The following is a 27,360-nucleotide window of genomic DNA, read 5'->3' on the forward strand; positions in this document are numbered from 1 at the left end:
TCGTGCTGCTGCCTCCTGCATTATGTGCAAATAGGTGGTACTTAGGACCGTTCAGTAATTTACGACGAGCGCTTCCAAACTCCAGCACTTAGAAAAATAATCACCTGCACAGAATGTCTTGACAGAAAGTATCTCATAACAACATGTCTACGGTGGATTTTCATGAAACAAAAGCTTGGCAGATTGAAAGAGGATAATTCAAGCTTCCCCTACAGCTGCAATGTTGGTGAGTTTAACGTCAGTTAATACAAGCAGATCGCAAACGCAAATTGGATGAGTGGGGAGTCAATGGAGGGTATTGCAACTAATTGAATGTAGGCTAATAGTATTTGTCACAACTATAAAGGAAACATAGCCCCGGCCAGTCCAGCCAGAGCTTCTCTTTGGGGCTTGTTTTCATGGACCCGGTTGCTTGTTTCTCTCACACAACGTGGCAACCCTGACAGAGCGTATAGGTTTATGTGTTGAAGTGATTCCAGGAGGAATTAAAAGATTTATTTCATTTAATGTTCCATAAAAGCAACACATTAAAGCAGTTTAAACCTGAACGGAACGCAGTGGAACACCAACAGGTCAGTATAATAATACCACTGTCTGGAGAGGAGGGGGTTAAATGATTACACATTGTATTATTCTGTCTGTGGAGAAACGATAGGATAGGATAATAAATAATAATAACAATAACAATAGGATAATAAATAATAATAACAATAGGATAGGATAATAAATAATAATAACAATAACAATAGGATAATAAATAATAATAACAATAGGATAGGATAGAATAATAAATAATAATAATAATAACAATAGGATAGGATAATAAATAATAATAACAATAGGATAGGATAGGATAATAAATAATAATAATAATAACAATAGGATAGGATAATAAATAATAATAATAACAATAGGATAGGATAATAAATAATAATAACAATAACAATAGGATAGGATAATAAATAATAATAATAATAACAATAGGATAGGATAATAAATAATAATAACAATAGGATAATAACTAATAATAACAATAACAATAGGATAGGATAATAAATAATAATAATAATAACAATAGGATAGGATAATAAATAATAATAATAATAACAATAGGATAGGATAATAAATAATAATAATAATAACAATAGGATAGGATAATAAATAATAATAATAATAACAATAGGATAGGATAATAAATAATAATAACAATAACAATAGGATAGGATAATAAATAATAATAACAATAGGATAGGATAATAAATAATAATAACAATAACAATAGGATAGGATAATAAATAATAATAATAATAACAATAGGATAGGATAATAAATAATAATAACAATAACAATAGGATAGGATAATAAATAATAATAATAATAACAATAGGATAGGATAATAAATAATAATAACAATAACAATAGGATAGGATAATAAATAATAATAACAATAACAATAGGATAGGATAATAAATAATAATAACAATAGGATAGGATAATAAATAATAATAACAATAACAATAGGATAGGATAATAAATAATAATAACAATAACAATAGGATAGGATAATAAATAATAATAATAATAACAATAGGATAGGATAATAAATAATAATAATAATAACAATAGGATAGGATAATAAATAATAATAACAATAGGATAGGATAATAAATAATAATAACAATAGGATAGGATAATAAATAATAATAATAATAACAATAGGATAGGATAATAAAAACAACACGCCATTTGAAAACGTGTCAAATATAGACCTTCATTTAATATGGTTTTAATCTGTCTGTCTGCCTGCCTGCCTGTCTGTCTGTCTGTCTGTCTGTCTGTCTGTCTGCCTGCCTGCCTGCCTGCCTGTCTGTCTCTCTGCCTGCCTGTCTGTCTGTCTGCCTGCCTGCCTGCCTGCCTGCCTGCCTGCCTGCCTGCCTGCCTGCCTGCCTGTCTGCCTGCCTGCCTGCCTGCCTGTCTGCCTGCCTGCCTGCCTGCCTGTCTGTCTGTCTGTCTGTCTGCAGAAGGCATGCAGTGGAGGATTAATAAACAATATCATTTGCATAATGGTCACAACAAATTCAAGATTTTCTTAAATAAATAAATCTAAACTAGTGTAAATAGCAGTAGCTATGTGGTAGGCAGCAGTCCTGTGCACCTTTTGAGCCTAAAAGCCAAAACAGAAATGTAATGTTTTATTCATAATGTCCCAAAAACAGAAATGTAATGTTTAATTCATAGTGTTCGACAGAAACACAATTCAATCGTTTAATCGTAATTATTTGAGTGACAATGAATAGCCACTGAAATGTCATAATGGTGTTATGGAGCTTGTGGATTGGCTACTTGTCCTGCACACTGCTATTGTTTCAAAGTCTCAAAACGGGCCAAATATAATCCATGCTTTAATGTTATGAAGTGAACAAATGGCTTTGTGTTGCATTGATTGATTGAAATATTTATTAACAGTTTGCAGAATTACAGTACATTTCAAGCACAGCTCAATACAAAGACTGTTAACTGTGAGTGGATGACACCATAAAGCATTACACTTGTATACAAGAGGGTCCACCATGTTCAATTCATCAAAACATTTAGAGACATATAGACACTTCTAAGAACAGGAAATCAGTAACAAGGGGGAAACGGGCCTGGGCCGTGGCTCAGCGGTCCATCCTGTGGCTCAGAGGTCCATCCTGGGGAAGAAGGGGGAAACGACATTATACAGTCATTACAGTGAGGGGATGGGGATTCAGATGCAGATGATGTGGAGGAGGTCGGGTTAGTAAACATTAGCTCTGCAGGCTATATGTAAATCAGTGGTCCCCAAACTTTTTCATGTCAAGGACCCCCAAATTGACACTAATTAGCCCCGCGGACCCCCATTTGAAAATACATGCCAGGGACCCCCATAAGAGAAGATTTTTACGGCTCTAGCAGTGATTCTCAACCTGTTTAATTTCAAGGATCCCCAGTTTGACATGCATTAGTCTACGGACCCCCATTTAATGACATTTCTATCTCTGGGACCCACAATTTATATTGTAAAATCAATGCTAATTTAACTCTGAGAGTCTACAAATGGACCCTAACGGGTCCATTTGGTTCCATTTGTACACTCTCTGAGTTACAGACCCATAAGGGTCCATTTGGTTCCAAATTATCATTTAGCTGGGTCCCCCCTGAATAATCTCGGCATCATTGTAAATTCTCTCTGAGAATTTAGATAAAGGTTGAATGAATGAATGAATGAATTAACGTGCAGGCTCGGTTGGATCCTCTCAAAACTTGCTCTCAATTATTTGGCAGTCAGGGAAGTCAGGCGTGGAACATGAGCTGATGGAACTGGTGGTGGTTATGAGGACGATTCTACAAATGCCTTCTAAATCCTGACAGTTTTCTGAAAAAGCCATGTTTCTATCTATGTGTCAGTCATTCTCAAACATTTTCATGTCAAGGACCCCCAAGATTATCTGTATTTGGCCGCCGACCCCCATCTGAAAATGTTGTTCCAGGGATCCCCCCCCCCCCCCCTCCCAGAAGCAAAGATTTGAGTTAAAACCGTTCACTGTGAAAGAATAAATATTCAAAGATTTGCACTACATTTGCTAAAGTATAACATAACACTGGTGGTGATGATTTTAAACCTAAACACATTCAAACTAATTAAATAACTGACTGAAGCCAACTTAACAAATTACACACAGGTAACAATCAGTATTTACTGAACCCATTCAGGGCGGGAACCCCTTCTGGTGTGTTTTAAGCATTATGTTATACTTTAGCTATTGGAAAATAGCAGATCTACAAGCGTGAGTGCCGTGCTACGAGCTTGTAGATCTGCTATTTTTGAAAAATCGTGAAAATGTGGCAAATCTTTGAATATATATTCTTTCAGAGCGAACGTTTTTAACTAAGATCTTTGCTTGATCTGGTGGGGGTCCCTGGAAGTCAGGGACGAATAGTTTTCATAATCCTCATGGGGGCCGAGTGCCGCGCTACGAGCTTGTAGGTCTGCTATTTCCTACCTGGCAGGTTAAGTACCCAGATTAGCATTTCAATGCCTGATCTGCATGTGTACACGCAACGCGGCCCACCCCCCACCACCCCCCGTCCCGGATAGTGAGCAAAACAGACGTTAAGGTGTCAGACTTGGATGGTTAGAGGGGCGCGATTACATACAAAGTCAATGCAAGACGAGAATTGCGCGAACAGGCGCGACCTGATGCGGCACAAACGGGACGAACCGAGGCGAATATATATTCAGGTCCAATTCCTCATGGGGGCCGAGATCCCTGGTCCAATTCCTCATGGGGGCCCTGGCCCCCCGGCCCCCACAGACTCTACGTCACTGCCTGGAACAACATATTTTCAGATGGGGGTCCCTGGAACAACATATTTTCAGATGGGGGTCCCTGGAACAACATATTTTCAGATGGGGGTCCCTGGAACAACATATTTTCAGATGGGGGTCCCTGGAACAACATATTTTCAGATGGGGGGTCCGCGGCTAAATACAGATAATCCTGGGGGTCCTTGACATGAAAGAAGTTGAGCAGCACTGACAGAAACATGTGAAAACTGTCAGGATTCAGAAGCATATTTTTTAGAATCGGCCTGGGGTCTAAATGGGTCAAAGGAACAGGAATAACCAACACAGGAACCAAACTACTGAGAGCCTTTTGAAGGACCTTCTGCAATCTGTGCAGGTGTGTTGAACTCTCAGGGATTCAACAAACCCACATTCGGCACAAACAAGGGACTACATTCTTTCCGCTCCTATGCCACCAAAATGTGGAACGCCCTACCAACAGTCATTAAGACATGCGAATCCCTTGACTCCTTCAAAACCGCTCTCAATTCGAAACTGGCCCCCGTAAAAGTCTGAGTCCCCACCCCCTTTTCTTCCCCTCACTGTATATATAGGCTATATATTTTTTTTCTTCTTCCCTTTTTACCTCCTTTTATGATGATTTCCTGTTTATTTTTTATTTTTATATAAGTGTATATTTGTTTTGTACGTCTCTAAATGTCCTGATGAATTAAAAATGGTGGACCCTGATGTAAACAAGTGTAGCCAAGCTATGTAGGACTATTTGACATACAAGTTGATGGTACGGCATTTTTTTATTGCACAGCCCCAGAAAGTAAAAAACAAAACAAAAAAACGTTACATTGAATGCTAATCAGAAATGTACCGGCCGTGGCTCAGCGGTCCAGGCACCTTGGCCGGTAGCCCAAGTCTGGCAGTGTGCCGCGGGTTCGACTCCCGATCCCGACGGCCTTTACTGCATGTCACTCCCCCACTCTCTCCCCCATTTCCTGTCAGCCTACTGTCTGTCCCTCTATAAAAAACTATAAAATAAAGGCGAAAGTCGCATTTTTTTTAAAAACAAAACAAAAAAAACAGTACTATATGTAATTTGGCCCCCTGTTGAAGACCCTGCTGTATGGTTAGGCCTGTTGAAGACCACTGCTGTATGGCAAAATGTAAAGTTCCAAACACTGAATTGTTTCTCTTCATATTTTTGCCTAGACTTCCTGCACCTCCCTGAGTGTTTCCACCTGAAGAGGAGAGGAGAGGAGCTCCAGTCTGGTCCAGGAGGAACCTCCACCTCCACACACTAAAGAGGAACAGGAGGAACCTCCACCTCCACACACTAAAGAGGAACAGGAGGAGCTACCTCGAAGACCAGAGGAGACCGGTGGGTCAACGCTGAACATCTCTAGAATCGAAACGTGACGGCGATGATGAAAATGGAGCCTCTAGCCGACGGCACCTCGATGGAACGCATGGAGCCTCTAGCCGACGGCACCTCGATGGAACGCATGGAAGGTCAATCGGACGTGGAGGACAGCGACACTTCACAACCCACTAGCGACGAGCAGCTCCTCTCTTCACCCGGCTCTGAATCTGGAAGTGAAGACGTGAAAACACAAGCTGACGGAGAGGACTCTGGAAGTGAAGACATGAAAACACAAGATGAAGAGGACTGTGGAACACAGTCTGAACCACAGACCAGCCACGAGGAGCGGCTCCTCTCTTCACACGGCTCTGAATCTGGAACCGAGGACAGCGACGAGTGGGAGGAGACCCGGGACGGACGGTCTGCTCTGAACACGCTGAAATCACACCAGACGCTCCGTGTGGAAGGAAAGAGAATGTCACTGAGGAGCAACACGTCGCAGGGCAGGAAGTCGGCCCAACAGACGCCGTCCACGGGTCACACAGAAGTTGAAGTGGAAGTGGAAGACACGGAGATGGAGCAGTTCGGTTGCACCGTCTGCGGTAAAACGTTTGACCAGGTCAGGAGTCTGAGGAGGCACGAGATGATTCACAACAAGACCAAGCCCTTTCACTGTGCGGTCTGCGGCAAAGGCTGCGCCCAGACGAGCGAGCTGAAGACGCACATGCGGATTCACACCGGGGAAAAACCCTTCAGTTGCTCGTTCTGCGAACGGAGATTCAACCGAAAGGATCAGCTGACCGTGCACCTGAGGAATCACACGGGGGAAAAACCCTACGGTTGTACAGTTTGTGAACAAAGTTTCACTCGGAATGGACAGCTGAAGATGCACATGCGGACCCACACGGGGGAGAAGCCCTTTACCTGTGCTGTTTGTGGAAAAGGCTGCTGTCAAATGAGTGATCTGAAAAATCACACAAGGACCCATACAGGGGAAAAACCCTTCAGTTGTACAATTTGTCAGCAGAAATTCAGTCGAAATGATCAGCTGAAGATTCACATGAGGACTCATACGGGGGAAAAACCCTTTGTTTGTACCGGCTGCGGAAAAACCTTCAGCCACAGTGGACATCTGAAGACACACATGAGGAAACATACAGGTACAGTCTGTGGTAAAAGCTTTAATGTGTGTGTGTGTGTGTGTGTGTGTGTGCGCGCGCGCGTGCGTGCGTGCATTTACAAGGACCACTATGACCATTTGGTATAACAGATCAATATGCCACCTCTGCGTTTACTTAAAAGCAACAATACCGAAATGATATTCAGATACATGTTGCTATATAAGAATTCAGCTATAGTGTAGGTTTATAGGGCGCTAGCCCCTCCTATATTCAGCTATAGTGTAGGTTTTCATCCTACAGAAAGATTAAATTCCCATTGACAATGAATGGACGAGGTACGATAATAAGAGCGCCCCTCACTTCACACGGGTGTGATTTTATTTTTTAAATTTTCAAACATGTAATGAATGTTCTCCTTTTCTGTCTTCAGACTCCCTGCACCTGCCTGTGTGTAACGAGGGTTCCTCTGAGCAGCAGGACGGGGACTCCAGCCTGGTCCAGGGGGTCCCGGGGGAACCCCAGGGGGTCCAGGGGGAACCTCGGCAGATTAAAGAGGAACAGGGGGAGCTACGCAGAAGACCAGAGGAGGCCGGTGGCTCAGCAGTGGAGTTGGTAGTGGTCAAAAGTGAATTTGACGAAGACAGCGATGGCATTGAAGAGACGGAGCCTCAAGCCGGCACCTCGACCGAACACATGAGTGGACAAGCCGATGTGGAGAAACCCTTTAGTTGTAATGTCTGTGGGAAAAGTTTTGGTCAAATGTATGGTCTCAAAAGACACAAGATGACCCACACGAGGGACAAGCCCTTTAATTGTACCGTTTGTGGCATAGGCTGTTTTCAAATTCGTGATCTGGAAAATCACATGAGAACTCACACGGGAGAAAAACCTTTTAGTTGTACAGTTTGTGAACAAAGATTCAATCGGAATGATCAACTGAAGATGCACATGAGGAATCATACTGGGGAAAAACCTTTTAGTTGTGCACTTTGTGAAAAAAGTTTCAGTCAAAATGGCCTACTGAAGACGCACATGTGGATCCATACGGGGGAACGACCCTTCAGTTGCACAGTTTGTGGTAAAAGCTTTAATCGTAAGAAAATTCTCAAGACGCACATGAGTACTCATACAGGGGAAAGACCCCATCTATGTCCGGTGTGTGGCAAAGGCTTTTGTGAAAACAATGTACTGAAGGCACACCTGAGAACGCATACAGGGGAAAAACCCTTTAGTTGTACACTTTGTGAAAAACGATTCTGTCGAAATGGGGAACTGAAGGTGCACATGAGGACTCACACGGGTGAAAAACCCTGTATTTGCAATATCTGTGGGAAAAGCTTTATTCACAGTGGAAGTCTGAAGATGCACATGATGACGCATACAGGGGAAAAACCATTTAGTTGCAAAATATGTGGCAAAGGCTGTTTACACATAGACAACTTGAAAAGACACATGAGGACTCATACAGGGGAAAAACCCTTTACTTGCAAGGTGTGCGGCAAAGGCTGTTTGCACTTGGGCAATCTGAAAAGACACATGACAACTCATACGGGAGAGAAGCCCTTTAGTTGCACCGTTTGCCAGCAAACATTCAACCGGAATGATCAACTCAAAAGACACGCAAGGACTCACACGGGGGAAAAGCCCTTTAGTTGCACCGTTTGTGGCCAAAGGTTCAGCCGAAACGGCCATTTGAGCAAACACACCAGGATTCACACGGAAGGAAGTTCCTTACATTGTGGTCTGTCGTCTTCGTCCTCGTCAGACTCCACCATGAACGAACTCCAAGATGAACAAGTCCACTCGTTGTCCACTGGAGACAGTGTTCCACCAGAGGACGACAGTTAGAATGTCCACGTGTCTCCACTGGAGACAGTGTTCCACCAGAGGACGACAGTTACAATGTCCACGTGTCTCCACTGGAGACAGTGTTCCACCAGAGGACGACAGTTAAAATGTCCACGTGTCTCCACTGGAGACAGTGTTCCACCAGAGGACGACAGTTACAATGTCCACGTGTCTCCACTGGAGACAGTGTTCCACCAGAGGACGACAGTTACAATGTCCACGTGTCTCCACTGGAGACAGTGTTCCACCAGAGGACGACAGTTAAAATGTCCACGTGTCTCCACTGGAGACAGTGTTCCACCAGAGGACGACAGTTACAATGTCCACGTGTCTCGACTGGAGACAGTGTTCCACCAGAGGACGACAGTTACAATGTCCACGTGTCTCCACTGGAGACAGTGTTCCACCAGAGGACGACAGTTAAAACGCTCCACAGTGAACCAGAAGAATCAAAAGCCTTGCTGGACACTGATTCAGGGACGTGCACACATAGACATCAACGGGGGCTTCAGCCCCTGCCCTTTTACCTTTTACGCAGTATTTTGCGTTGAACAAATTTGTTTAGAAATCCATGTCGTTACACCTGCATCTCCACTAGCTAAAGAGTGCTTGGTTGCACCTCGAAAACACCAGATCTACAAGCTCTCAACGCGTCGCGTCGCGTGTAGATCTGCTATTATCGCTAATTTTGTCCAAAGTGCCCTCTTACGGGCTTTCAGCCCCTGCCCCTCTAACACTCTCTGCACTGTTTGACCAAAACTTAAAACACTGTTGTAGAAGTAAATAACTAGTAGAAAGGTCGTCAGATTAGAGGAAAAACAAGAGAAACCTGTATAAAAGGATAAGGTGTAATGTCACATATGGCATGTGGAGCATTCATAGGATAAGGTGTAATGTCACATATGGCATGTGGAGCATTCATAGGATAAGGTGTAATGTCACATATGGCATGTGGAGCATTCATAGGATAAGGTGTAATGTCACATATGGCATGTGGAGCATTCATAGGATAAGGTGTAATGTCACATATGGCATGTGGAGCATTCATAGGATAAGGTGTAATGTCACATATGGCATGTGGAGCATTCATAGGATAAGGTGTAATGTCACATATGGCATGTGGAGCATTCATAGGATAAGGTGTAATGTCACATATGGCATGTGGAGCATTCATAGGATAAGGTGTAATGTCACATATGGCATGTGGAGCATTCATAGGATAAGGTGTAATGTCACATATGGCATGTGGAGCATTCATAGGATAAGGTGTAATGTCACATATGGCATGTGGAGCATTCATAGGATAAGGTGTAATGTCACATATGGCATGTGGAGCATTCATAGGATAAGGTGTAATGTCACATATGGCATGTGGAACATTCATAGGGTGAGGAAAGTCCAAATAATAAAATGAGACAAGATGACATTTAGCATTAGATCTAAATAGCAGCAGATTTAGCATCAATCCCGTTCAGACAGAAACACAGTAGAATGTTGTTGCCTTCGGGTAGAAGCCTCATAAGTCACTTTTTTTTTTAAAATTTCAATACAAATTTAAAAACAATCTAAATAGCCGATCTACACGGTTTGAGCTTGTAGGCCATTCATTTATGAGGGGGTGGGGTGGGGTGGAATATGGGGATGTGAGTTCTAGGATTTTTGCAACCAAAGGTCGCCGTTAACTATAGAATTGTGCGTTTTTCGTCACTCAAAATCCCCATACATGGGGAAAACCCCCATATATGGAGCCCAAGTATTGTGACATCACGTGACGTCATCAGGGATGGAGATCCCTGATGTCATAGTAAATGTGACCTGCTGTTGCAATTATGCCCATATATGGAGATCCCTGATGTCATCAATATTAGTATATTATTATTATTACATTCCATATGTTGATCCTTCCCAATCCATCCTTCCTCTTCCATGTCTCCCTGTTGACTGATACCTGTCCATTTAAACTCTAGACGGGCCTGTTGACTGATACCTGTCCATTTAAACTCTAGACGGGCCTGTTGACTGATACCTGTCCATTTAAACTCTAGACGGGCCTGTTGACTGATACCTGACCATTTAAACTCTAGACGGGCCTGTTGACTGATACCTGTCCATTTAAACTCTAGACGGGCCTGTTGACTGATACCTGTCCATTTAAACTCTAGACGGGCCTGTTGACTGATACCTGTCCATTTAAACTCTAGACGGGCCTGTTGACTGATACCTGTCCATTTAAACTCTAGACGGGCCTGTTGACTGATACCTGTCCATTTAAACTCTAGACGGGCCTGTTGACTGATACCTGTCCATTTAAACTCTAGACGGGCCTGTTGACTGATACCTGACCATTTAAACTCTAGACGGGCCTGTTGACTGATACCTGTCCATTTAAACTCTAGACGGGCCTGTTGACTGATACCTGTCCATTTAAACTCTAGACGGGCCTGTTGACTGATACCTGTCCATTTAAACTCTAGACGGGCCTGTTGACTGATACCTGTCCATTTAAACTCTAGACAAAGTTATTAGTGCAGCCGCGAAAACTAGAGTTCTCAACAGGCTCGGAAATCTGCCCTACCTGGGCCCTCATCAAACCCTGTACACTCAGGATACTGCCCCCGCTGCCACCCTTAGATCTCCATATATGGAGCTGACCTGTTCTAACATTCCATAATTGATCTGACCTCATCAAACCCTGTACACTCAAGACACACTCCATATATGGCCAGTGCACGCTTCTCGCCCTCAGGTGTCTTTCTGGTATATAGATGAGCTGTTTGTTGAAAAGCCCTCTATAAAATAGAGCTCAAATCTAAATCTACAAAGTAACCTAATTGGAACTAAAGGTTTCAAGTAATTGTAGTGTAGTAAAAATACATTACCTCTAAATAAAAGCATAACAAATACTCAAGCATTTATTTCACTTGAGCAAATGTACTTAGTTAATAGTTATGGTCACTTAGAAGGAGTTGATTCGGTGGGTACAGCAGTGGAGTGGTACTGGGTACAGTACAGTACAGTACAGTACAGTACAGTACAGTACAGTACAGTACAGTGCAGTGCAGTGCAGTGCAGTGCAGTGCAGTGCAGTGCAGTGCAGTACAGTACAGTGCAGTGCAGTGCAGTGCAGTGCAGTGCAGTGCAGTGCAGTACAGTGCAGTGCAGTGCAGTGCAGTGCAGTGCAGTGCAGTGCAGTGCAGTGCAGTGCAGTGCAGTACAGTGCAGTGCAGTGCAGTGCAGTGCAGTGCAGTACAGTGCAGTACAGTGCAGTACAGTACAGTGCAGTGCAGTGCAGTGGTAGCTAAATGTCAATCACTCAAATGAGCTACGGCTTTGGCTTACAGTACTTGCATGAGCCTGGGATTCTCTGTCTCTCTGTCCCTCTGTCTCTCTCTCTGTCTCTCTGTCTCTCTCTCTGTCTCTCTGTCTCTCTCTCTGTCTCTCTCTCTGTCCCTCTGTCTCTCTCTCTGTCCCTCTGTCTCTCTGTCTCTCTCTCTGTCCCTCTGTCTCTCTCTGTCCCTCTGTCTCTCTCTCTGTCCCTCTGTCTCTCTCTCTGTCTCTCTGTCTCTCTCTCTGTCTCTCTGTCTCTCTCTCTGTCTCTCTGTCTCTCTCTCTGTCTCTCTCTCTGTCTCTCTCTCTGTCTCTCTGTCTCTCTCTCTGTCCCTCTGTCTCTCTCTCTGTCCCTCTGTCTCTCTCTCTCTGTCTCTCTCTCTGTCTCTCTCTCTCTCCTGTCTGTAAGATTTCTATAGAATAATATTTCAATATTTATCTCATTTGTTTTGTATTTTAAGTGTATCAAACTAAATCATTTCTTCATCCACAATCCAAATGTGATCTCATGTAATGTTTTTAAATCAATTTGAATGGCACATTCTATTATTACATTGTATTGAATTTTAAATAAATTCAATTGTTTAGCATATTTCCTGTGATTTCTAATGCAAATTTTGATTTAGTTCAGTCAGTTATTTTTAATTAATTTTCATTCAGTCTTAGTCATATTTTAGTCATCTGAAATGTTTTAGTTTTAAGTCTAGTTTTAGTCGACTGAATAAATATACAGTTGATTTTATCGACACAAATATTTTGGCGTCTTGATGGTAATACTTGGCTGATTTGTGAGCTTGTAGATCTGTTGTCTTCAGCATGCATCCAAGTCTTGGATGCATGCTGAAGACAACAGATCTACAGGCTCACCACGCTTCACAGAGTGATGCATTGTGAGCTTGTAGATCTGGTATTTCCAGAGCTCAACACCCGAGCCCAAACATAAAACGTTTTTATTTGGTGACAAAATTGTCAATAAATTTAGTTTTACGTTTGCTTAATTTTGTATTTGTTTATATTTATTTTGTCAGTAAAAGAAGGTAGTCGTCATAGTTTTAAGTCGACTAAATGATCACTGGTAAATAATGATCACTCATAAATGATTTGACGGAGTCGTGGCTGACTGGGGTAATGCAATACTCACATTGTCCACCAGGGGGAGACATAGACAGTGGAATGAAAAACAGTCACCCTGAGAAGTTAAACATTTCAGCTGTACCCAATGTACAGTACAGCTGTCAATCAAACACAATGTACAGTACAGCTGTCAATCAAACACAATGTACAGTACAGCTGTCAATCAAACACCATGTACAGTGCAGCTGTCAATCAAACACAATGTACAGTACAGCTGTCAATCAAACACAATGTACAGTAAAGCTGTCAATCAAACACCATGTACAGTACAGCTGTCAATCAAACACCATGTACAGTACAGCTGTCAATCAAACACCATATACAGTACAGCTGTCAATCAAACACCATGTACAGTACAGCTGTCAATCAAACACCATGTACAGTACAGCTGTCAATCAAACACCATGTACAGTACAGCTGTCCAGCCAAACACAACATGTATTACTGCTTACCAACCAACCAGATTACTGCTTCTTCAGTAGGCTAAGAGAGAACCAACCAACCAACCAACCAGATTACTGCTTCTTCAGTAGGCTGTCAGAATTAACCAACCAGATTACTGCTTCTTCAGTAGGCTGTCAGAGAACCAACCAACCAGATTACTGCTTCTTCAGTAGGCTGTCAGAGAACCAACCAACCAGATTACTGCTTCTTCAGTAGGCTGTCAGAGCCAACCAACCAGATGCTTACATAAATAACAATGGTCCACCTTAGAGAACAATGTTTAATATGAAATACCAATAAATAAAATAAATACAATAATAAATACAACAGCTTAATGTACAACAGGTTTACATAGCTCTGGTCCAGTATACCCAGGGAGCAAACCACCTTTTTTTTAGGAAACCTGCATTTGCCATGACCTCAAAGGTTGTCCACCAGAAATAATATCTATGACCCCGTAGGATCACAACCTATATGGACAACCCGGTCAATTTTTTGCTGGAAATCCAATATGGCCGCCCCAATATTAGCCCCTATGGGGGGTGAATAGGGCAACATTTTAAACTGAGGGATATTTCCACGGAACTTCACAGGATGATCAATGATATAAATAGTTTCCATGAAATCCAATATGGCCGCCACAATATGGCCACCATAATATTAGCACCCAGAAAATAGGTTTGGCTCTAACTTCTGAACGAGATGAGCTAGAAACGCAAACTTGGTGTCTATTTCATGGTTTCTGACCATGATAGACTCAATGGAATACCGATTTTTATTATTGGGTGTGTCTGGACCCTTATTGTGCATATTTACAAGATGGTGGCTACCCGGAATAGTGCTTTACCATGATTTCTACCATGATTGTTGACTGTTTTGGCAAACTCAAGCAATATTAATCCATTGGCTAAGATTCATTGTACAGAAGGGACATATGTTCTTGAGCTTGCATATTGTCAAAATGGCTGCAAACGTGAAAAAGAAAAGAGACATTACTTTTCCTGTCAGATCCTATTATACCCAGGGGGCAAAACACCCCTTTTTTGGATACCTGCATTTGCCATAACATAAAATTTTGTCCACCAGAAATAATATCTATGACCCAATAGAATCACAACCTATATGGACACACCGCTATGACCCAATAGAATCACAACCTATATGGACACACCGCTATGACCCAATAGAATCACAACCTATATGAACACACCGCTATGACCCAATAGAATCACAACCTATATGGACACACCGCTATGACCCAATAGAATCACAACCTATATGGACACACCGCTATGACCCAATAGAATCACAACCTATATGGACACACCGCTATGACCCAATAGAATCACAACCTATATGGACACACCGCTATGACCCAATAGAATCACAACCTATATGGACACACCGCTATTTCTTTTTGCTGGAAATCCAATATGGCCGCCACAATATTAGCCCCCATTAGCCTATACAGTATATAGGGGTGAATAGGGCACGTTTTTTAACTGAGAGATATTTCCATGAAACTTTACAGGTTGATCAATGATATGAATACAAACATTTTTTGCATTGCAAGTTTCCATGACATCCAATATGGCCGCCACAATACTAGCACCCAGAAAATAGGTTTGGCTCTAAATTCTGAACCAAGTGAGCTAGAAATACAAACTCATGGTTTCTGACCACGAGACTTAAATGTGATATAGCCTATATTTCAAAGTATTTAAATATTTTAGTCATCATTTCCCTCTATTAGTCACTATATTATTGTGCTGGGGTGTTTCTTTGCAGAAAGACATCCCTCTGATTTTTTGGTTTTGTTCTACTGTTTACAGTATGTTGGCATTTCCTCCGTTTATGTTGACATTCATGCCTGGCAGGGACGTGCATCGCCAAGCCGGACATCCCTTCCTTCACTTTATGGATGGTCTTTCAGTGATGGGAATGCAGTCCCCTGTCCATCTACAGAGCCAGCCTGGCCTATGTCAATGAACAAGGCAATATCATGTAGCTGTATCAAAGGCTACCAGAAATTCTGTTCATGTGCCAGGGACTGGAGACAAGATGCAGCAGGAGCTTCACTCCATTCCTGACTGGGAATGGCTCAGATACATCACCATGTGCACCATGTGCACTTTTCTTGCCGCTGGTGAATGGCAAAGATCATGTCACAGGTACCTCTGCCTGCGCGGAAACCACATTGGGATCTAGGGACAACATTCTTAGCTACATGGCTGATGAGCCGGTTGAGGATGATTCTCATTAAGATCTTTCCTGCGATGTTTAGGAGGGATATACCGCAATGGTTATCACAGGATGCCCTGTCCCCTTTCCTCTTGTTAAAGGACCACTTCACCACTTTTCAACATCTCTTCATATAATTGGTCCTCACTAATGTTCATGATAAAACACCATAATTTTTTCCTACTCAGTCTGTGTCTCATAGGAGGGCTTTGGGCAGTTCGGACACCCGTCCACCAGTGACATCACCATTAGGCAGATTTTCTTTTAAACAAGATTTGTTTTAAAATATATTTAGATTTGTATTATCGTGAGAACGATGGCTTCAACTTTTGCATTGCAACTTTTCAGGAAAATAAAGCCTGCCGTTTCTATTAGCTTGGATTCACCATCGATGATGTCACTGGTGGACGGGTTTCTGAACTGCCCACAGCCCTCCTATGAGACACAGACTGAGTAGAAAAAAATGGTGGTATTTTATCATGAACATTAGTTAGGACCAATTATAGGAAGAGAAGTTGAAAATTGGTGAAGTGGTCCTTTAACATGCACTATGGATACGTCCTTGAAGTCTTGAGGGAGATCACCCATCTTCCAGATTACCTGGTACAGGGACATTAGCTTTTCTACTAGTGCCATGCCTCCATTCTTGTAGATGTCTGCGGGCAACCCATCACATCCTGGTGCCTTTCCAGTGCTGCTGCTTCTGGCTGCAAGCCTTATCATCAAGATGTTGTTTGTGGGCTTCATGGAGTCTGTTGATGAGGATGTTGATCTCGTGCAGTGCTTCCGTAATGTTTTCTTCTAGCGCAGTAGCAATTTGTGAATAGCAATGTTTTACATGCAGCCTGTTTGCATCCATCATTACTCCTCTACTTCTCATAGATTCTTTCCACCTGGCCTTAGAACCAGGCAGGGCAACACAACAAAGGTGAATATGAAGACCGTATAGGCAACCTCTTCACTCCCATCCACAGACTGCACTTTGTCCTGTTATTCGCATTCGATTCTTTGTGAATTTTGATTGCCCTAAAGCTGAAGTTGATTTTGGCAAGTTGATTTTATGTGAAATCATTCCTACAACTCTATATAGGATCTGACAGGAAATCTAATGTCTCTTTTCTTTTTCACGTTTGCAGCCATATTGACAATATGCAAGCTCAAGAATATATGTCCCTTCTGGGCCAATGGATTAATATTGCTTGTGTTTGCCAAAACAGTCAACAATCATGGTAGAAATCATGGTAAAGCACAATTTCGGGTAGCCACCATCTTGTAAATATGCACAATAAGGGTCCACTCCAGACACACCCAATAATAAAAATAGGTATTCCATTGAGTCTCTCATGGTCAGAAAACATGAAATAGACACTGAGTTTACGTTTCTAGTTCATCTGGTTCAGAAGTTAGAGCCAAACGTATTTTCTGGGTGCTAATATTGTGGCGGCCATATTGTGGCGGCCATATTACATTTCGTGGAAACTTGCAATACAAAAAATGTTCGTATATATATCATTGATCAACCTGAGAAGTTTCGTGGAAATATCCCTCAGTTTAAAATGTTGCCCTATTCACCCCCCATTATAACTAATAGGGGCTAATATTGGGGCGGCCATATTGGATTTCCAGCAACAAATTGACCGGGTTGTCCATATAGGTTGTGATCCTACGGGGTCATAGATATTATTTCTGGTGGACAACCTTTGAGGTCAACCCTCTTCGCTCCCTGGGTAGTACCAGTAGAGTACTATACTACTATCACTGCGCAAAAAGCATGGAATACAGATGTGTATATTACAGGAAACTGTCCAACAAATTCCGGTAAACTCCCAAATTGTACCATCACACCTGTATATTACCGTATATTAACTGTATATGCCTGCTGAGGTTTACGGGCAAAATACAGTGCCCAGCCCGTTAACTCCTCTTTTCACGCTGTGTGCTATATGTGCATATCGTCAATACTGGTATATAGTCCTAGCTCTGGCCCAGTACCAGTAAACTACTAGTACTACTAGTACTACTACCAGTATACTCCTAGCTCTGGTCCAGTACCAGTAAACTACTAGTACTACTACCAGTATACTCCTAGTATACTCCTAGCTCTGGCCCAGTACCAGTAAACTACTAGTACTACTAGTACTACTACCAGTATACTCCTAGTATACTCCTAGCTCTGGCCCAGTACCAGGAAACTACTAGTACTACTACCAGTATACTCCTAGTATACTCCTAGCTCTGGTCCAGTACCAGTAAACTACTAGTACTACTACCAGTGTACTCCTAGTATACTCCTAGCTCTGGCCCAGTACCAGTAAACTACTAGTACTACTACCAGTATACTCCTAGTATACTCCTAGCTCTGGCCCAGTACCAGTAAACTACTAGTACTACTACCAGTATACTCCTAGTATACTCCTAGCTCTGGCCCAGTACCAGTAAACTACTAGTACTACTAGTACTACTACCAGTATACTCCTAGTATACTCCTAGCTCTGGCCCAGTACCAGTAAACTACTAGTACTACTACCAGTATACTCCTAGTATACTCCTAGCTCTGGCCCAGTACCAGTAAACTACTAGTACTACTAGTACTACTACCAGTATACTCCTAGTATACTCCTAGCTCTGGCCCAGTACCAGTAAACTACTAGTACTACTAGTACTACTACCAGTATACTCCTAGTATACTCCTAGCTCTGGCCCAGTACCAGTAAACTAATAGTACTACTAGTACTAATACCAGTATACTCCTAGTATACTCCTAGCTCTGGCCCAGTACCAGTAAACTAATAGTACTACTAGTACTACTACCAGTATACTCCTAGTATACTCCTAGCTCTGGCCCAGTACCAGTAAACTACTAGTACTACTAGTACTACTACCAGTATACTCCTAGTTTACTCCTAGCTCTGGCCCAGTACCAGTAAACTACTAGTACTACTAGTACTACTACCAGTATACTCCTAGTATACTCCTAGCTCTGGCCCAGTACCAGTAAACTACTAGTACTACTAGTACTACTACCAGTATACTCCTAGCTCTGGCCCAGTACCAGTAAACTACTAGTACTACTAGTACTACTACCAATACTCCTAGTATACTCCTAGCTCTGGCCCAGTACCAGTAAACTACTAGTACTACTAGTGCTACTACCAGTATACTCCTAGTATACTCCTAGCTCTGGTCCAGTACCAGTAAACTACTAGTACTACTAGTACTACTACCACCAGTATACTCCTAGTATACTCCTAGCTCTGGTCCAGTACCAGTACACTACTAGTACTACTAGTACTACTACCAGTATACTCCTAGTATACTCCTAGCTCTGGCCCAGTACCAGTAAACTACCAGTACTACTAGTACTACTACCAGTATACTCCTAGTATACTCCTAGCTCTGGCCCAGTACCAGTAAACTACTAGTACTACTAGTACTACTACCAGTATACTCCTAGTATACTCCTAGCTCTGGCCCAGTTACAGGAATCTACTAGTACTACTAGTACTACTACCAGTATAGTAAGTAGCCTTGCCGAGCCATGAGGCCCATAGGGCAGGAGCCTATCTCCTGTTTCTGTAGCGTGAGGCAGCTTGATGTACAAGTACACCCCCTGGACATGACGCTAGTATGTCGCAGGGACTACTACCAGTATACTCCTAGTATACTCCTAGCTCTGGCCCAGTACCAGTAAACTACTAGTACTAATACCAGTATACTCCTAGTATACTCCTAGCTCTGGCCCAGTACCAGTAAACTACTAGTACTACTAGTACTACTACCAGTATACTCCTAGTATACTCCTAGCTCTGGCCCAGTACCAGTAAACTACTAGTACTACTAGTACTACTACCAGTATACTCCTAGTATACTCCTAGCTCTGGCCCAGTACCAGTAAACTACTAGTACTACTACCAGTACACTCCTAGTATACTCCTAGCTCTGGCCCAGTACCAGTAAACTACTAGTACTACTAGTACTACTACCAGTATACTCCTAGTATACTCCTAGCTCTGGCCCAGTACCAGTAAACTACCAGTACTACTAGTACTACTACCAGTATACTCCTAGTATACTCCTAGCTCTGGCCCAGTACCAGTAAACTACTAGTACTACTGGTACTACTACCAGTATACTCCTAGTATACTCCTAGCTCTGGCCCAGTACCAGTAATCTACTAGTACTACTAGTACTACTACCAGTATACTCCTAGTATACTCCTAGCTCTGGCCCAGTACCAGTAAACTACTAGTACTAATACCAGTATACTCCTAGTATACTCCTAGCTCTGGCCCAGTACCAGTAAACTACTAGTACTACTAGTACTACTACCAGTATACTCCTAGTATACTCCTAGCTCTGGCCCAGTACCAGTAAACTACTAGTACTACTAGTACTACTACCAGTATACTCCTAGTATACTCCTAGCTCTGGCCCAGTACCAGTAAACTACTAGTACTACTAGTACTACTACCAGTATACTCCTAGTATACTCCTAGCTCTGGCCCAGTACCAGTAAACTACTAGTACTACTACCAGTACACTCCTAGTATACTCCTAGCTCTGGCCCAGTACCAGTAAACTACTAGTACTACTAGTACTACTACCAGTATACTCCTAGTATACTCCTAGCTCTGGCCCAGTACCAGTAAACTACTAGTACTACTAGTACTACTACCAGTATACTCCTAGTATACTCCTAGCTCTGGCCCAGTACCAGTAAACTACTAGTACTACTAGTACTACTACCAGTATACTCCTAGTATACTCCTAGCTCTGGCCCAGTACCAGTAAACTACTAGTACTACTAGTACTACTACCAGTATACTCCTAGTATACTCCTAGCTCTGGCCCAGTACCAGTAAACTAATAGTACTACTAGTACTAATACCAGTATACTCCTAGTATACTCCTAGCTCTGGCCCAGTACCAGTAAACTAATAGTACTACTAGTACTACTACCAGTATACTCCTAGTATACTCCTAGCTCTGGACCAGTACCAGTAAACTACTAGTACTACTAGTACTACTACCAGTATACTCCTAGTATACTCCTAGCTCTGGCCCAGTACCAGTAAACTACTAGTACTACTAGTACTACTACCAGTATACTCCTAGTATACTCCTAGCTCTGGCCCAGTACCAGTAAACTACTAGTACTACTAGTACTACTACCAGTATACTCCTAGTATACTCCTAGCTATGGCCCAGTACCAGTAAACTACTAGTACTACTTGTACTACTACCAGTATACTCCTAGTATACTCCTAGCTCTGGTCCAGTACCAGTAAACTACTAGTACTACTAGTACTACTACCAGTATACTCCTAGTATACTCCTAGCTCTGGCCCAGTACCAGTAAACTACTAGTACTACTAGTACTACTACCAATACTCCTAGTATACTCCTAGCTCTGGCCCAGTACCAGTAAACTACTAGTACTACTAGTGCTACTACCAGTATACTCCTAGCTCTGGTCCAGTACCAGTAAACTACTAGTACTACTAGTACTACTACCACCAGTATACTCCTAGTATACTCCTAGCTCTGGTCCAGTACCAGTACACTACTAGTACTACTAGTACTACTACCAGTATACTCCTAGTATACTCCTAGCTCTGGCCCAGTACCAGTAAACTACCAGTACTACTAGTACTACTACCAGTATACTCCTAGTATACTCCTAGCTCTGGCCCAGTACCAGTAAACTACTAGTACTACTAGTACTACTACCAGTATACTCCTAGTATACTCCTAGCTCTGGCCCAGTACCAGTAATCTACTAGTACTACTACCAGTATACTCCTAGTATACTCCTAGCTCTGGCCCAGTACCAGTAAACTACTAGTACTAATACCAGTATACTCCTAGTATACTCCTAGCTCTGGCCCAGTACCAGTAAACTACTAGTACTACTAGTACTACTACCAGTATACTCCTAGTATACTCCTAGCTCTGGCCCAGTACCAGTAAACTACTAGTACTACTAGTACTACTACCAGTATACTCCTAGTATACTCCTAGCTCTGGCCCAGTACCAGTAAACTACTAGTACTACTAGTACTACTACCAGTATACTCCTAGTATACTCCTAGCTATGGCCCAGTACCAGTAAACTACTAGTACTACTACCAGTATACTCCTAGTATACTCCTAGCTCTGGCCCAGTACCAGTAAACTACTAGTACTACTAGTACTACTACCAGTATACTCCTAGTATACTGGTAGTATAGTCCTAGCTCTGGCCCAGTACCAGTAAACTACTAGTACTACTAGTACTACTACCAGTATACTCCTAGTATACTCCTAGCTCTGGCCCAGTACCAGTAAACTACTAGTACTACTAGTACTACTACCAGTATACTCCTAGTATACTCCTAGCTCTGGCCCAGTACCAGTAAACTACTAGTACTACTAGTACTACTACCAGTATACTCCTAGTATACTCCTAGCTCTGGCCCAGTACCAGTAAACTACTAGTACTACTACCAGTATACTCCTAGTATACTCCTAGCTCTGGCCCAGTACCAGTAAACTACTAGTACTACTAGTACTACTACCAGTATACTCCTAGTATACTCCTAGCTCTGGTCCAGTACCAGTAAACTACTAGTACTACTAGTACTACTACCAGTATACTCCTAGTATACTCCTAGCTCTGGCCCAGTACCAGTAAACTACTAGTACTACTACCAGTATACTCCTAGTATATTCCTATCTCTGGTCCAGTACCAGTAAACTACTAGTACTACTACCAGTATACTCCTAGTATACTCCTAGCTCTGGCCCAGTACCAGTAAACTACTAGTACTACTAGTACTACTACCAGTATACTCCTAGTATACTGGTAGTATAGTCCTAGCTCTGGCCCAGTACCAGTAAACTACTAGTACTACTAGTACTACTACCAGTATACTCCTAGTATACTCCTAGCTCTGGCCCAGTACCAGTAAACTACTAGTACTACTAGTACTACTACCAGTATACTCCTAGTATACTCCTAGCTCTGGCCCAGTACCAGTAAACTACTAGTACTACTAGTACTACTACCAGTATACTCCTAGTATACTCCTAGCTCTGGCCCAGTACCAGTAAACTACTAGTACTACTACCAGTATACTCCTAGTATACTCCTAGCTCTGGCCCAGTACCAGTAAACTACTAGTACTACTAGTACTACTACCAGTATACTCCTAGTATACTCCTAGCTCTGGTCCAGTACCAGTAAACTACTAGTACTACTAGTACTACTACCAGTATACTCCTAGTATACTCCTAGCTCTGGCCCAGTACCAGTAAACTACTAGTACTACTACCAGTATACTCCTAGTATATTCCTATCTCTGGTCCAGTACCAGTAAACTACTAGTACTACTAGTACTACTACCAGTATACTCCTAGTATACTCCTAGCTCTGGTCCAGTGCTCATAGCGAGTCTCTCATTAACGCCACAGTCTCGTGTAGCCAGACAACGACTGTGGCTCAGGAGGTAGAGCGGGTCGTCCAATGGGCTCCATGTAGACAGGAGGAGGCTCCTCCTCCTCCTGTCTACATGTGGAAGTGTCCTTGGGCAAGACACTGAACCCCAAATTGCTCCCAATGTGCTGGTTGGTGCCTCGCATGGCTTCCGCCGCAATGTATATGTGTATGAATGTGTGTGTGAATGTGTGAATGTAATGCATGTAAAGCGCCTTGGATAAAGGTGCTATATAAATGCACCATTTACAACTATTCCACAATCTCCGAATGCTATATATAGTCTGGAACTATAGCCCCCATGAGCTGAGTAAAGGAATGCTATATATAGTCTGGAACTACAGCCCCCATGAGCTGAGTAAAGGAATGCTATATATAGTCTGGAACTACAGCCCCCATGAGCTGAGTAAAGGAATGCTATATATAGTCTGGAACTACAGCCCCCATGAGCTGAGTAAAGGAATGCTATATATAGTCTGGAACTACAGCCCCCATGAGCTGAGTAAAGGAATGCTATATATAGTCTGGAACTACAGCCCCCATGAGCTGAGTAAAGGAATGCTATATATAGTCTGGAACTACAGCCCCCATGAGCTGAGTAAAGGAAGCTGCCATTTCCGTTCACGAAAATATATTTTGAAATATCTTTACATTTTATTTTTGTATTTTCTTTTCTGCTAAGCAACACGCTATATAATGCTTAGATGATTTCTATTTATATTAGAATAAATGTGCGCGACTGTAAAGACGAAACAGAAGTGGCGAGGAGGCTCCACTTCCGCTTTATATTGTACTCGTGACAGACTGTATGATGAAAGTATTTGGAAAATTGCGAGAAGCAACAGTCTGGTAACGCAAGACTACTAACGACTACTAACGACTACTAACGACTACTAACGACTACTAACGACTACTAACGACTACTAACGACTACTAACGCCCTGACAGGAATGCCTCTGCTCACACAGGTATGAATTCCACTGCTGTGCGAGAGGTCCAACTTTATACCGAAAATAAACACAACTACTCCTGCTAATCACCGAAACGAAGCCTGTTTAGTGTTGGTGGAAGTCTATTCTCCAGGCTGGGAAGAGTCTCAGTTCCACAGCTTCTCTCTAAAATGCACTGTTTTTGTCATGAAATAAAATGCATCCGACTGGATCGGCAGCAGCAGCACAACCTGGGAATGCCGTAGTAGAAGCATTTACTCTGTCCGGTACGTTACTTTATTAAAATGGCATTTTATAGAGAAACTGTGGAACGGAGACTCTTCCCATCCTGGAGAATAGACTTAGAGGTCTAGCAGGCTTGGTTCCGCTGAGCAGCTTCCTGGTTTTGTTTATTTCGGTATAGTCTGACCCTCGCAGGACGGCAGTGGGATGTCTTACCTGTGAGCAGCAGACTCACTGTAAGCACTGGACCAGCTGGGCTATGGGATGGACCAGCTGGGCTATGGGATGCTATAAGCACTGGACCAGCTGGGCTATGGGATGGACCAGCTGGGCTATGGGATGGACCAGCTTGGCTATGGGATGCTATAAGCACTGGACCAGCTGGGCTATGGGATGGACCAGCTGGGCTATGGGATGCTATAAGCACTGGACCAGCTGGGCTATGGGATGGACCAGCTGGGCTATGGGATGGACCAGCTGGTCTATGGGATGCATAGCATCTACCGTTCCATCATAACAACAGGTTATAACATTAGTTACATCTTTCTGTGATAATTAATAAGTAATGTAAGCATTACATCATCATCTGTATCACATCCTGTACAGTATAAAGCATTACATCATCATCTGTATCACATCCTGTACAGTATGCAGTGTGCGTGTTTTATGCTATGAAATAACAATCCAATATGGCTAAAAAGACAATTAATCAATCAATCAATCAACCAACCACAGCTCATGTGTGTTGATGTGTTTGTATGCAAATGAGCTGCCAAGAAAACCTCTGTAACAAAATATTTGGTCTAGTCCCTCTGACGAGACCTCTGTAAGTCTTTCGTCTAGACTCTAGTCCTTCAGACGAGACCTCGTAAGTCTTTGGTCTAGACTCTAGTCCTTCAGACGAGACCTCTGTAAGTCTTTGGTCTAGACTCTAGTCCTTCAGACGAGACCTCTGTAAGTCTTTGGTCTAGACTCTAGTCCTTCAGACGAGACCTCCGTAAATCTTTGGTCTAGACTCTAGTCCCTCTGACGAGACCTCTGTAAGTCTTTGGTCTAGACCTAGTCCCTCTGACGAGACCTCTGTAAGTCTTTGGTCTAGACTCTAGTCCTTCAGACGAGACCTCTGTAAGTCTTTGGTCTAGACCAGGGGTGTCAAACTGGTGATCCGTGGGCCGCATGCGGCCCAGGGAGAGGTCCAATGCGGCCCTCGAGATGATTTTCAAAAAGGAAACAACGCTGCTACTCCCCCTCCCCCACCTGCCCTGCTAATGGCCCTGCTGTAGAAGGCTTTGTCTCTGCCCAGGTGCGGAATGTTGTCACTGATGGGCTCGTTAACAGTCTATTCAACTACTAGTTGAGTTGTTGTGGATTACTCTCCTCACACTCTGATACAGCAGGACATGGAGAGGCTAACCATAGTTGTTACAGCTCAGTAGAGTTTAATTTCCCTTACCAAGTGAGGAATATAGTCTACTTACACACGATAGTCAAAGCAAAGAGATGCAAAGTGTCAGATTTCATGATGGCTACATGTCAATTTGCCATTTTTGATATTTTTGATAAAATAATGATTGCATTTTTAACTATTTTCGAGTGGTTTATTGGGTCTTTTCTCCACCTCTCATACCAAACGTCTTGTAGCCTACAACTGTAATACAAATAGTCAATTTATGTCAATAAACAGTCTAGAAAACAAAGCCAAGTGACAACTGTAAGTCAACGCACGTGAGCTGCAACTGGCCGTGGCCCTCATCAAGTCACCTTTCGCGCAATGTGGCCCTTGCCCCAAAATGAGTTTGACACCCCTGGTCTAGACTCTAGTCCTTCAGACGAGACCTCTGTAAGTCTTTGGTCTAGACCTAGTCCCTCTGACGAGACCTCTGTAAGTCTTTGGTCTATACTCTAGTCCTTCAGACGAGACCTCTGTAAGTCTTTGGTCTAGACCTAGTCCCTCTGACGAGACCTCTGTAAGTCTTTGGTCTAGACTCTAGTCCTTCAGACGAGACCTCTGTAAGTCTTTGGTCTAGACCTAGTCCCTCTGACGAGACCTCTGTAAGTCTAGAGAGTCCACCTCTTTGGTCTAGAGAGTCCACCTCTGACGAGACCATTATTGTGGTCTTGTCTTATCCAGCATGGATCAGTCTCTCTGAACAGAAGGCCAGCATGGATCAGTCTCTCTGAACAGAAGGATCAGTCTCTCTGAACAGCCGGATCAGTCTCTCTGAACAGAAGGATCAGTCTCTCTGAACAGAAGGATCAGTCTCTCTGAACAGAAGGATCAGTCTCTCTGAACAGAAGGATCAGTCTCTCTGAACAGAAGAAAGGCTTGAATCGCCTGACAAGACGATGCTTGATTTCTGGACCTCTGCAGAGTCTGGACCTCTGCAGAGTCTGGACCTCTGCAGAGTGTCCAACAGCCCCAGCCAGAGCTACGGACCCCCTGGACCTCTGCAGAGTCTGGACCTCTGCAGAGTCTGGACCTCTGCAGAGTCTGGACCTCTGCAGAGTGTCCAACAGCCCCAGTCAGAGCCGGCTACGGACCCCCCGAATCTCCCACGATTTGTCACACACGTTACCGCAGTGAAATTTGTTCTCCGCATTTGACCCATCTCTTGGAGCGCTGAGCTGCAGCCGTGCCGCGCTTTGGAATCATTTGACATCCCAATCCAACCCTTTGATGCTGAGTGCCAAGCAGGGAGGCATCGGGTCCCATTTTTACAGTCCAATGGAGTTAAGACCCGGCCGGGGAACCCCCGACCTCCCAGTTTCAGGGCGGACACTCTAAGACCACCGTCTGGTAAAGGGGGGGTATACAGTCACCCCACGTAGCTGCAGTGGGCAGCCGACAGTCTGTCCTCTCTAGGGGGATATAGGGTCATCTAGGGGGGGGTATAGGGTCATCTAGGGGGGTACGG

The 27,360-nt window shown here is 43.0% G+C and overlaps 1 protein-coding gene across 1 annotated transcript; it reads left to right on the forward strand.

Moving 5' to 3' along the window:
• Positions 1-5,745: 5,745 nt before the first annotated feature.
• Positions 5,746-8,653, forward strand: LOC306927321 (uncharacterized protein; the record flags this gene model as incomplete). Its single annotated transcript, XM_079507034.1, has 3 exons — positions 5,746-6,844; positions 7,236-8,312; positions 8,571-8,653. 3 exons carry the CDS (start codon positions 5,746-5,748, stop codon positions 8,651-8,653), a joined length of 2,259 nt encoding a protein of 752 aa, XP_079363160.1.
• Positions 8,654-27,360: the final 18,707 nt, after the last annotated feature.

This window comes from Electrona antarctica (genome assembly GCF_951216825.1).
Source record: "Electrona antarctica genome assembly, chromosome: 7".
Taxonomy (NCBI): domain Eukaryota; kingdom Metazoa; phylum Chordata; class Actinopteri; order Myctophiformes; family Myctophidae; genus Electrona; species Electrona antarctica.